A 13,643-nucleotide genomic window follows, 5' to 3' on the forward strand; every position below is an offset into this window, starting at 1 on the left:
ACATTTTTTTTTTTTTTTGAAAACGCAAGAGGGTATGAACTGCGACACTTCACGCCTGCATACTTCATGAAGCGCGTTAACGTACTATATTCTCACCAAGATTCATACGCGTATTGTTCACAACAGCAATGTATTCATGATGAAGTGGCAGACATTACAATTTGTAAAAATATAAAAGGCAAAAACTCTGGAAATATAAATATCCAAGGGTGAAGAAGAAAGGATAAATGTGTGCTTTCACGTTTTCCTTTTTTATCATACAAAATGTCGAATCCGCCACAGCTGTATCGGACTGTTGGTTTGGCGTGGTAAGGTACAGCGTGTGCAATGTTTTCACCAAGGCTAGCGGTATGTCTCTTCATTTCTTTGGTAGGTACATGTAATGCCTCGGCACCGCCCTAAATTAGCCCATAATGGCCGATTGTAATGCACCATAAACCAGTAATTGATTAGAAGACACGCTAAAGTATGTAATGTGTTACCATGGTTGCTACAATAAAAATTTTCGAAAGCAATGTATATCTCCGTGCATTTCTGTATGTAAGCATACAAACCCTTAAAAACCCTTAAAAGGCTTATGACTGGAGATATTTCGAAAGCGTTGAATTGAACCCTGTTGGGAAACCCCTTGAATGATTGTATCGTTTAAAAGCGTTTGCTTTGTGTCCGGGGCTTTGATCGTGATTACTGTGAGAGGACCGAGCTATGTCCAGTCTTTGAATACTAATTTACTATATGTTGATCGCCGACCGTCGATTTAAAACCGTGTTCTGTTTTCTGCAGCGCAAAGAGAGAAAAATATATATAGAAAGTGCAATACCCTCTTTTGAATGTGTATTTGAATCAATACAATATATTGTTTATGTTAAACCATCGAATTAGGCGGGAGTTCGTGATTACAATGATTTTCAGGAGACGTAAGTGAACGGTAGATGTTTCCACGATAAATAACCCTCACTGCTACGACCTTGAGCGCCATGCTTTGGTCAACATCTGTGGCATTTTACCTACAGCTGGTGGTGTCTTTGAATGAGTGAACCATTGTCCAATCTGTCGTAAAGCAATGTACAAACAAACAAAGCAGAATATATTGCCATCTCTTTTTTATGCGAGAAATATCACATTCTTATTTTATTTCTTAAATGTTCACAATATGTATTGTTTATGGGTTTGGCTTTTTTAAAGATATAAAAACTGTTCTAATTTGTTTCTAAATTTTCAAGATGTAATTTCCATCAGTCGCGGGAGTTAATTTGGTGTACGCTTGCGACTAAACGGTCTAAAAGTGTCTGCTCCCGCAACACAATGCCAGACGTCACCATGCATTATCGTGATATACAGAAGACTGGTTGTTCTGAACGTGTATTATGGTTTATTGTCTTTTCAGAGCCCCGTCCGTACCGGAGAAACCACTTGTTCTGGACGTCGGGAGCTGTTATAATCCCTTTAAAGAAGTTAGCGAGTTTGAGGTCATTGGCATCGACCTTTATCCGGCGACCGAGGTAGGTATCATAGTATCATTCCACTGAAACAAGCAGACTAACTCTCTGCCAATGTTAGGTCCAGTTTCATTTTCTCCCCATGTAATTTCCTTCTCAACCGACGCAAACAAATCGGTGGACTATTTATCCCGAGGGGATTCGGGTTAGAATAGGTCCTCAGTACCCCTTGCTTGTCGTAAGAGGCGACTAATGGGGCGGTTCTTCGGATGAGACCGCAAAAACCGAGGCCCCGTGTCACAGCAGGTGTGGCACGATAAAGATCCCTCCCTGCTCAAAGGCCACAAGCGCCGAGCATAAGCCTAAATTTGCAGCCGTTCACCGGCATTGGCGACGTCTCCATATATGTGAAATATTCTCGAGAGGGACGTTAAACAATATTCACTCAATCAATCAATATTTTTCCCAATTTGTATACATACACCACACACCAGACGACCACAAATAGGAAACACCAGTCGCGGGGACTCGGTGGTTACTTTACAACATTCGCTCTGTGAACGTGAGGTTGGAATTCACTGACAACCCAATACAGCAACCTCAACAAGCAATTTGTTGAAGTTGTGAGTTTTCAGTTTCCTCGGGGCGTTCGTGAAAGTTTGGAGGTTGTGTCCTGACACAGGTATCAAGATCTTTATTCCACTACCGGCGGGGCCGAAGGTGACTACTAGTTTGGAGTCCGTCCGTCTGTGTCTCCGTCTGTAAGAACCTCGTTTATTCGGACTTTTCACTATGTTTTGATTTAGTAAGCTGAAATTCAGTATGCGGTTCACTTCTGTATGTTTACAGACCAAGTGAAAGTTTCGTCACAATTGAGTTATTTTTACGAGATTTCCGGACTTTTCTCTCTCCGTCTGTAAGAACCTCGTTTATTCGGACTTTTCACTATGTTTTGATTTAGTAAGCTGAAATTCAGTATGCGGTTCACTTCTGTATGTTTACAGACCAAGTGAAAGTTTCGTCACAATTGAGTTATTTTTACGAGATTTCCGGACTTTTCTCTACAACAACTTAACATAGGAACCTGAAATCCGATATGTGCTTATCCATTGAGTAGATACACATTAAGTTGACTTTCGTTACAGTTCAATTATTCCGATAAAAAATTGTAAAACTTGGTCTCATGGTTTATGGGATTAATCAGTTCTATGTATATTTTCATTGTGCGAGTATGTTTTCATTGTGTCAGTATGTTTTCATTGTGTGAGTATGTTTTCATTTGTCAGTATGTTTTCATTGTGTCAGTATGTTTTCATTGTGTAGGTATGTTTTCATTGTGTAGGTATGTTTTCATTGTGTCAGTATGTTTCTTTGCATATGTTTTCATTGTATATGTTTTCATTATGAGAGTGCATGTATGTTTTCTTTGTGTATGTTTTCATTATGTGAGTACATATATATATGCTTTCTTTGTGCGAGTATGTCTTGATTGTGTGAGTGCATGTATGTTTTCATTATGTGAGTACATATATATGCTTTCTTTGTGCGAGTACATGTATGTTTTTATTGAGTCGGTATATTTCTTTGTGTGAGTTTGTTTTCATTGTGTATGTGTATGTTTGCATTGTGTGGGATCTCTATAATTTATACAAATTTGTAATCGAGTCGTCAGATTCGCCGTATCGATTATAAGAGATCAAAATTACATTTCCTGGTATCAACTACATGTATATATAATACCCGCCCAACGAATTCTTAGCCGTATTGTTTTGAAAAAGTGAAGGTCACACGATTGGCAACTGTCAAAAGGTGCATGTCTTGATCCTGAAGCAAGCTCCTCACACGAATGATCATTAGGCAAGCTCATTATAATAATTATCATTCAGTAAACCATTGCATTTTATTATCATTAAGAAAGCGTTTTACATGGATCATCCTCACGCAGACTCGAGCACAGGGGTTTGTAATAAAATTACACAGTTGGACGTTAACTGAATAAACAGTATTCTTCCGTATGCTTGCAGGCGATGAGCAAAGGTCTTTTAACTCTATCCCAGGTTTTAAACTACAAAGTTCTTCGCCTTATTCGGACGGTTTCCAACGCTAATGTCATTGCACTTATCCCTTTTAATGGCTTACAGAAATTAAATTTAACTCGCCAAAAATATTTTTATGAAAATAAAAGATTGATCATCACTGTTAAAAGTTTCATTGAACCGATTTCAAAACGGGTTTTTTTCTGCGATAATCATTTTGTGCGACAACAGAGATCCTTTCTGGTAGCCATCTAGATACAAATTAGTCATGAAGTGCAGACTCTTTAAAAGCATTTCCTCTTGAAACACTGAAAAGGTGTCCTCAAAGTTATGCTCAAGTTTTTATTTTAGCAGTCTTCTTTTTAAGTGGACTATTATCTGTATATATTTCAGGACTGCATTGATTTTGTTTGTATGCACAAATCTGTGTACATGTAAATTCTTGTAGATAAACGAGATTGTGAAGCCTTTGAAGTTAAAATGTTAAATAGCCCCCTATTGCAAAATATTTGTTCTTATGAAATGTTACTCGCAAAAATGAATCTTTGAAGTACTTAAATAGAATTATTGAAGATTTTAATTCTTTTCTTTTCTGAAAAACCTCAAAAATTCCATTATTTTCTTTGAGATTGATTATTGCTATCACTGCACTTGCGGTTATTTTCGGTTCGCATTGGATGTGTCTTTATTCACATTTCTGTGAGTTTAATCTGTAAAGAAAATAATATCCCGTAATAAAAGCCTTCATTATATGCTCTAGAATGTCAACAAATCCGCAAACAATGCAAAGAGATATTAAAGAGTAATATAAATTAAGCCCGTCGGCAATCAATAATTATCAATATTTGAAGAAAAAAAACTTTTCATACAGGCACGAAATTTGAGACAGTTGAGTAAACATTGCGAGGGGGGAACTTTATTTATTTGTGTGGCGGACTAAAATCTTTGTCAACAAAAACGAAACACATCAGCCTCTCATATTCGTGATAGAGGTATATATTTGCTCTCGAGGCAAACAAAAAACGGGTATTTACAAGGACGCAGGACAACAGTGTTATCTGATCGCAAGTCTAAATAAATAATTGCAATTTATTTTCCCTTGAAGAGCGATTATTTTCGGCGAATATCGTGACTTTGAGTGAACACAAACGATTATACAATATCATTGAAAGAAAGGAACCTTGTCAATTAAAAGTATTACTTTTATAAATATCAAGTGCTCGCAGAATAACGGACTACTAGGCCAAATATTGCAAGGACTTGTTCAACCTCGTTCAGCTTCGGGGAGGTGGATATTTGTTTATTTCAGGGCTTCAATTATTTATTTTTTGATAAAGATTTATGTTTTAGAACTGTTTGTGTTTCATACTCAACAGTGTTTGTGTATAGAGAGGCCTTTGATATGTCGTTTGCCCGATCAATATCGGATTATTTATCTTGTGGAATAGACATGTAACAGCCTTTTTCCTGACAATAGTTTCACTTCGTTAGATGAGATGGTACTAAATTAAAATTCTCTATTTATTCTTTTGATGTAATATTATTCCGTTATGAGATAAGCGTCGAGTTTTGTATTGACCTTGCACATAAAAATTAAGGTAGCAATTTGATATCCTTCGGATTAAAGAGATTAGATTTTAAACTTAATCATACTGGCCTTTTGCAAGATGAAAAAGAAGACGAATTTAAATAGAAATACAGATTTCTGTTTTCATGGGGGTAAATGTGTGTCGTCTTTTTGATGTCTATCAGAATTTGATTAGCTCGTTCATCAAGTTAGTGTTTTGTCCTTGCACAACACGATGATGGTACGACTTAATGTGGGGGAGGGGGTGATTTCCGTTATCTCGGACCATCTTCAACCTCTGCATTTCATTGCCTGTTGTCCTACATAATAACATCATTACGTGTTTATTTAGATAATGCATGTTAAATATTTGGGATATGTTATACTATCGCTTAAGATTGGAATCAACTGGAAGATTAAGAAATTGAATGTCGGGTACATATTGAGAATTTGATTGATGTTAGGCCGCACAATATGTCTGTTATCTCCTCGGAGTTCCCAAGTTCTCCAAACTCATCGTGAATCAACAAATTGCCGTCTTTCTCAACAAAACAAAAAGTAAATCAATATTCTATTCTTAGACTAACTCTTTATTAGTTGACAGTTACCAATCATGATTTTGCTGTGTCATTTTCTGAAGTACATGTCTACACAATTACTAAAAACGGCGTCTCTCTCTCCCGCCCTCTCTCTCTCTCTCTCTCTCTCTCTCTCGTTTTTTTTATCTTTCAAGTCAAGATGATTTTTTTTGCTTGGTTGAAATAATGAAGTGACAATATTACAATTATACAGTTGACGTTAGATGTCAAACAATTTTGGTTATTTGAAAAAGAGGTGCTAATTTGATATGCGTCTCATTTCAGTGTAAGTTATATCCGTTTATTTTTGATTGATACACTATATACTGGTCAGATCCAACCACTTTTACGGAATGTGGATCCATTTGATGTGCAGAAATGTTCAGGTTTCTAGGGGGTTTTTTTGGGGGGGGGGGAGTTTTAGTTGTTTTTTTTTAGTTTTTTTGTTGTTGTTGTTTATTTTATTTTTTTTTGGTTTGTTTTTGGTGTTTTGGTCGAGCAAAGAAAGTTAGATTAAAAGAAGAAATGCGTTTCATTGCAGAACCGTATATATGTACATTATCCATTATTCATTCCGTACATAGATTTTGATTATAACAACTCATTGGGTTTTATTTTTTACTACTTTTATTCATTTACAGTGTATTTTATTTTATTATTTTTTTGTGCTTTGCATAGAATTTGCAGAAACTTCTTTGACAATTGTAGTATATTTTAAACTACTTAAAAAACATTTCAAGAAACATTATTTTTTAAATTACAGTGCATCGTGTATATTGCATGTCAAACAAAACACGTGAAGTTTTATCAAGGGAATATATAAACAAGAAAATGCTTTCGTTATTGTTTTATCATGTGGTACTAAATAACTGGATCGAACTAGTTTACAACAAACATGTATTCATTGTCGTAAATGAAAGCAATATCAGTTTCAAAAGAAATATAAAAAGAAAAGATCCGGTGAATGCATTTATTGAAATATGCAATCAATGTCAAATACATAAAGGAGCTATTAAACCTATGTATTCAATCTATGGAAGTGGACGTAAAAAAGACATACGGGAATTAACATTCGGTGGAAACATATTGTTCTAGGCTTTTTTCATGAAGATGATCCTGAAGTGTATTCATTTAATTTTGTGATTTCATGTATTGCTTTTAGAATCTACGAAAATAAAATGATGTTAAAACTTGAAAACAAAATTGAAAGGTGTGAAACATTTATCAATATACGTTAAATTAGACTGTTATAACATTAAAGAAATCAAAATTTGATATCCTAGATTACACAAATTATTTGAGAGACTTTCTTTGTTTTTTAATGCCTTATATTATAACACACATTTAAAGCAATAATCTGTGCTATGTATTTAATATTTGTTTTCTAACAATAGCATTCCACCAGTACTTGAGGGTGACCTGTTCCTCAGTACTTGTTGTTAGGGGAGTGGTGAACTGTTTGTGACTGTGTCTCCTCTACAACAGTATGGGTCAATCATTACTTTATATGTATTAATTGTAGATTATATAAATCTTACATGCTGATTTCCTTTTTAAACGACACCTGAATGGAATTTGCTTTGTCTTTTTATTATTATAATTATGGTCTAAAGCAATTAATGTGACAATGATTTCCACTGTATGACATTTTGATGGCCATGGAAAAAGATATATTTGATCTGTACGAAACTCACTGCAGGGTGGGACAAGCACCCTGTATGTGATCCAATCAGGGGGTATGGTGGAGAGACTATAGAATAAATATACCCCCTGCTGAAGTGAGTAGAGTACATGTTCTTAATAATTGCTCAGATATTTCATCATTTCATCTTTACCATTATATTATTTCATGCTACTTTTTCCAAATTGAAAAATATACATGTATATGCAATATAGTGATTCAGAGCATGTAAATGATTATGTGTAAGAGAAAAGCAATTTTATCAGCTATTCTATGTTTAATGTTATTTGATATATTTCTAAAATATGCATACATGTATAATTGACACATATCATATATGTATATACATGTATATCCAATCCAGGGAGCCCCTGGTATCCTAGGTGAGGATTATTTGGAGGTTTCTGCGGAGACTTTATCCCAAATATCAAATGTATGTCAACTTAAAAAAATAAAGGAAATTGATATTGCAAAAAACATACGGGAATTATTTAATTTACATGAACAAATTATAGAAGTTATCAAACCTACGTCAACAAATTATAGAAGTTATTAAACCTACGTGAATAAAATATAGACGTTATTAAACCTACGTGAATAAAATATAGACGTTATTAAACCTACGTGAACAAGCTACGGGAGTTATTATTCCTACGTGACTAAGCTGCGGGAGTTATTAGGTCACCTGAGTAAACTCGGGTGACTTATTGCACTTGGTTTGCGTTCTGCGTTAACAATTGAACATTTTTAACTTCTTAATAATTCCCATTGTAATTCTTTTCAAATTTGGTATGAAGCATCACTGGGACAAGGGGGACCTAGATTGTAAATTTCAGGACTCCTGCATCCCCGGAGCCTTTGAGGCAGGGCAAAAACTGCCCAATATTGACTAATTTTAAAAATTCTTTTTTTTTACAACCGCATATGTGCAAGAAAAACTAAATGCATAGTGATGTAGAGTAGGAAGACCTTTACCAAAAGTTTTAATTTCATGATCCCCGGAGTAGGAGTTCTGATCCCAGGGTGGGGCCTACCTTTGCACATGTATATAGTGCTTATGTGTAGAGAACTTAAATGACATCTTCTTTAGTGCTGTCCCGTGGGGATCCGGGTTAGAATAGGTTCTCAGTACCCCCTTGCTTGTCCTCAGAGGCGACGAAATGGGGCGGTCCTTCGGATAAGACCACAAAAACCGAGGTCCCGTGTCACAGCAGGTGTGGCACGATCAGTGGCGTAGCTTCCATTGAGGCAACCGAGGCAGCTGCCTCGGTAAAAAAAAAAAAAAAACACCTTTTACGTTGTTAAAATGTCGATAGTTTCTGGGGGGCTGCGCCCCCTAGACCCCCTGCCTCGGTAATATTCGAACCCAAGCTACGCCTGTGACGATAAAGATCCCTCCCTGCTCAATGGTCATAAGCGCCGAGCATAGGCCTAGATTTTGCAGTCCTTCACCGGCAGTGGTGACGTCTCCATATGAGTGAAATATTCCCTAGAGGGACGCTAAACAATATTCAATCAATCAACCAATCAATCTTTAGTGCTATTGATACTAAATTGAAACTAAATGGATATTTAGAAAGAACAGGTAGTCCTTTACCCAAATTTCAAATTTGATGATCCCAGGTTTAGGGGTTTTGGTATTAGAGTCGGGCCAAATTGGTCAGTTATTAAATGTGTGAAAATTGAACATTTTTAACTTCTTCTTAATAACTACCATTCCAATTCTTTTCATATGGTATGAAGCATCGTTTCGACAAGGAAGGCATAAATTGTAAATTTCAGGACTCCTGCAGCCTTGGGGCTTTATGGATGGGGCAAAAACTGTCAACACATCTTCTTTAATACTGTTGTTGAATATTATAATTTAGCTTAGATATTTTCCAATCTAATTAAAACCCGACTTCTTAGATCTGCGCCGTATACTCTGCGTAAGAAGATCTGGCATACATGTACATATGTAACTCGACTTAAGATCTGATTTTAGTTAGATTGAATATTTTCAGAACATTCAGAACAATTTTATTCTACATTTTTAGCTTTTGGAACTAGTGATACTTTTAATTAGTACTCAGGTGAACGATAGGGCCCGTGGACCTCTTGTTCAACCATACGTGAAGAACATACGTAGTTATTAAACGTTAGTACACAAACTACGGGAGTTATAAAATCTACGTGAAAGATGTTGGACGCAACAAATGAAGAAGGAGTTGACTGTGTTTATGTGGGGTTTCTATTTGATTAATCATTTTAACCGGTCATTAATACATGATTATTATTTGATTAATCATTAATTTTAACCGGAATACAGGAGTTGACTGTGTTTATGTGGGGTTTCTATTTGATTAATCATTTTAACCGGTCATTAATACATGATTATTATTTGATTAATCATTAATTTTAACCGGTCATTAATACAGGATTATTATTTGATTAATCATTAATTTTAACCGGTCATTAATACATGATTATTATTTGATTAATCATTAATTTTAACCGGTATACATGATTACTATTTGATTAAACATTGATTTTAACCGGTCATTCATACATGATTATTATTTGATTAATCTTTAATTTTAACTGTTCATTCATACATGATTCTTATTTGATTAATCATTAATTTTAACCGGAATACAGGATCCATTATTTGATTAAACATTAATTTTAACCGATCATTAATACATGATTATTATTTGATTAAACATTGATTTTAACCGGTCACTTATACATAATTATTATTTGATTAAACATCAATTTTAACCGGTCACTTATACATAATTATTATTTGATTAAACATTAATTTTAACTGGTCATTAATACATGATTATTATTTGATTAAACATTAATTTTAACTGGTCATTATAACATGATTAATATTTGATTAAACATTAATTTTAACTGGTCATTAATACATGATTATTATTTGATTAAACATTAAATTTAACCGGTCATTAATACATGATTATTATTTGATTAAACATTGATTTTAACTTGTCATTAATACATGATTATTATTTGATTAATCATTAGTTTTAACAGGTCATTAATACATGATTATTATTTGATTAATCATTAATTTTAACCGGTCATTAATACATGATTATTATTTGATTAAACATTAATTTTAACCGGTCATTAATACATGATTATTTTTTGATTAATCATTAATTTTAACCGGAATACAGGAGTTGACTGTGTTTATGTGGGGTTTCTATTTGATTAATCATTTTAACCGGTCATTAATACATGATTATTATTTAATTAAACACCAATTTTAACCGATCACTTATACATGATTATTATTTGATTAAACATTAATTTTAACCGGTCATTAATACATGATTATTATTTGATTAAACATTGATTTTGACCGGTCATTAATACATGATTATTATTTAATTAAACACCAATTTTAACCGGTCACTTATGCATGATCTATTATTTGATTAAACATTAATCTTAACCGGTCAATAATACAGGATCCATTATTTGATTAAACATTAGTTTTAACCGGTCCTTAATACATGGTCTATTATTAGATTAAACATTAATATTAACCGGTTATTGATACATGGTCTATCATTTGATCAAACAAGAATTAATGCACGAAATGCACCAACAAAAAGATGTTAATAAGGAATTTCAATAATTGAGAAATATCTTTCCATGGAATTTTGAAGTAAAGAATTTTAAATAATGCAAAAATAAAGGTGGTTTGGGGGATATTTTTAAGGTAAATATGGGTTTTTAGCAATACATGTATTAAAACATTTACAAATAGTTTTAAAAATTCCGTATAAAATGTTTCGGTACCCAATGTCCTTAAAGTCCCTGCAGGACTCGAACCCACGACCTACAGATCGACAGTCGGACGCGTTAACCTACTGGACTACCCAGCTATGCATTAGATTTAAAAAAGACAAGGAATAATTATATTTTCATTTTCGGTTTCGAAAGAAAGACAGTCATTATGACGATATATCATTTCTTTATTCCAAATTTAACCTCTTCTATAGAATCACTTGGCCAATTTCAACCAAACGTGTCACAAAGCATCATTGGGTAAAAGGGATTCCAGTTTGAATAAAGTGAAAAGACATGACTTCCTTCATGGGAAATGATTAAGAAATAGTGTAGGATTTTATAGAATCTCCCCGAGAGCTGCTAAAGCAGACAAGTCACGACCTGCCTGAAAGCTTTCTTATTTTATGAATTGAAGTAGAGCCCAGTGCCAGGGTGGCGTGACAGTTGAAGTTCAGCGTCTTATATGGGACAGTTCTTTTTATCCCCTCGCTACTCATTGCGGGGGGGGGGGGTCTAGTAACAGGACCTGTCGTGCGCGCGCCTGTGTGTAAAACACTGAGATTGGAGACAATCTACAGGCCACATTTTTTTTGCTCGATTAATTCGATTCTTCACATATAGCTTTATTATCAAGAGAGGACGATAATTATTGATAACTACAATGGTCAAGGTCACTAGGAGACTTCATAGGGGGAAAATGTAGACACTGTACAAGCCACATTTTTTGCTTGATTTATTTGATACTTCAAATAGCTTTGTTATCAAGAAAGGAAGAACCCTATTGATTTTGAAGTTAAAACGTCAAAGGCCAAGGTCACCACTGAACTTCATAGGAAAAACTTGTAGACATTCATTGAGGGTATACCCTGCCTTGCGGAGCTCTTATCTAAAACTTCCTCTTAAGGACAACAGAAGAACAATGTACTGGGTTAATTATTGTTCAGTAGAAATCTAACAATTTAGGGGGGGGGGGGGCTGTTAAAAATTATAGATTGTTTCCAATAGTAATAGTTTGTGAAAATGATATGCAAGCTCCCGAAGACACGTGATATTTAATATGGTTGAATAGGAGGACTTGGCTCATTACTGAGCGGCTGTTAAATAGCTGTATGGGCAAGGTGTTTCATGTGAGCGTTATGGTTTCTGGGTCTTTTGTATAATGAGTCATTGAAGCCATCATCAATAATATATATATATATATATATCAGGTAAAGAAGAATGTGTATAGAGTTATAAATTAACTTTCTAGTTTTGCCACTGCAGCATTGTGATTACAGTGCCAAATTAATTAAGCGCATCAGCCCATCTTGCCTCTGTGTGTCTAGATACTCTGTGTGATGTCGTCATCAACTTCAGATTAAATCTGGCGAAAACATCTTCAAAATAAACTGTCACATCTGTCTGTTTTCATCTTTGTGGGGATTTGACTGAACAGACAGATTACACCTCTATTTGTTTACTTCCTTCCTGCGATTTAGCGATACTGCCCAAGATTATACAACGATTAGATAAAGGAACATGGGGGGGGGGGGGGGGAATGCCTGGTCATTCACGGTTCTGGTGCTGTGGACTTGTATACTTCTACCACTGTAAGATTTTACAGTTTGTCTGTGATGCGTGCATGACTCACCCAGAAAAATTATTTTCCTGTCTCGTGAATTTGTCAATGGAAATATTTCCTTTCACTTTTCTTCCATTCCCTTTCATAGAATGAAATGATGCATGGTAACTGAACGAACGTGATAGAGAAGCCCTTATATTCAGCTTCAATTAGTATATTTGTGCGAAAATGATAAGTTGCGTGAAATATCGTTTTTATGCCAGTATGAACTATTCATTAATGTAACCATTTTTCTGAATGTTTTTCAGGATGTCTATCAGTGTGACTTTCTGACTCTGGAAATCCACGACGATGAGAAAAACACAGAAGTTATTCATTCCCTCTCATCACCGATTACTCGTCTGCCATCTTGTGGGTTCAACGTCATCATTTTCTGCCTTCTTCTAGAATATTTTCCAAGTCGTCATCAGAGATGGAAATGTTGCACTCAAGCTCACAAACTGTTGGCGCCACATGGCCTTCTCATAATCATATCTCCAGACTCCCACAAACAACATAGAAATTCGTCGATGATTCGGAATTGGACAGCAGCAATAACATCTCTGGGATTTTCAAAATGGAAATACGAAAAATTGCAACACATACATTGTATAGTGTTTCGGAAAACTAAATTAGAATGTAGTGCTAAAGATGAGATGGCTGATCTAATGGTTATACACCAGGATGCTCTAGAGGAGGGCTTAGAGGATGAAACCTGCACGAATAGGGATCCTGTAAGGGAGAGGAACGATGAAGAAATTAGACAAGCAATGTTCGCATTACCAGGTCGTTTTTCAGATTCGGAAGACTGACGCAAGTCTAAAAACAAACATATTTCTTCTTCCTCTGTAGAAATGAGTTTGACTAAAACTTGTGGATTGTATTTGATGAATTCGGTCAAATCTGCCAGCATTTTAAAAATAAGATGATGAAGAATT

At 34.9% G+C, this 13,643-nt stretch overlaps 1 protein-coding gene across 3 annotated transcripts in view; it reads left to right on the forward strand.

The window, feature by feature from the left end:
- Positions 1-13,643, forward strand: part of LOC125654098 (S-adenosylmethionine sensor upstream of mTORC1-like) — a 60,546-nt gene extending 46,903 nt beyond the window's left edge. For 2 of the 3 annotated variants that reach the window (XM_048883881.2, XM_048883882.2), the window contains exons 5-6: positions 1,388-1,502; positions 12,975-13,643. In XM_048883881.2, the coding sequence (XP_048739838.2) occupies positions 1,388-1,502; positions 12,975-13,517 (658 nt within the window). In that variant the 3' untranslated portion in view covers positions 13,518-13,643. Of the gene's footprint in view, positions 1-1,387; positions 1,503-7,014; positions 7,779-12,974 lie in introns of those variants that run through there. The other variant, XM_056142775.1, reaches the window with a different exon arrangement.

Source organism: Ostrea edulis, chromosome 7 (assembly GCF_947568905.1).
Source record: "Ostrea edulis chromosome 7, xbOstEdul1.1, whole genome shotgun sequence".
Classification (NCBI taxonomy): domain Eukaryota; kingdom Metazoa; phylum Mollusca; class Bivalvia; order Ostreida; family Ostreidae; genus Ostrea; species Ostrea edulis.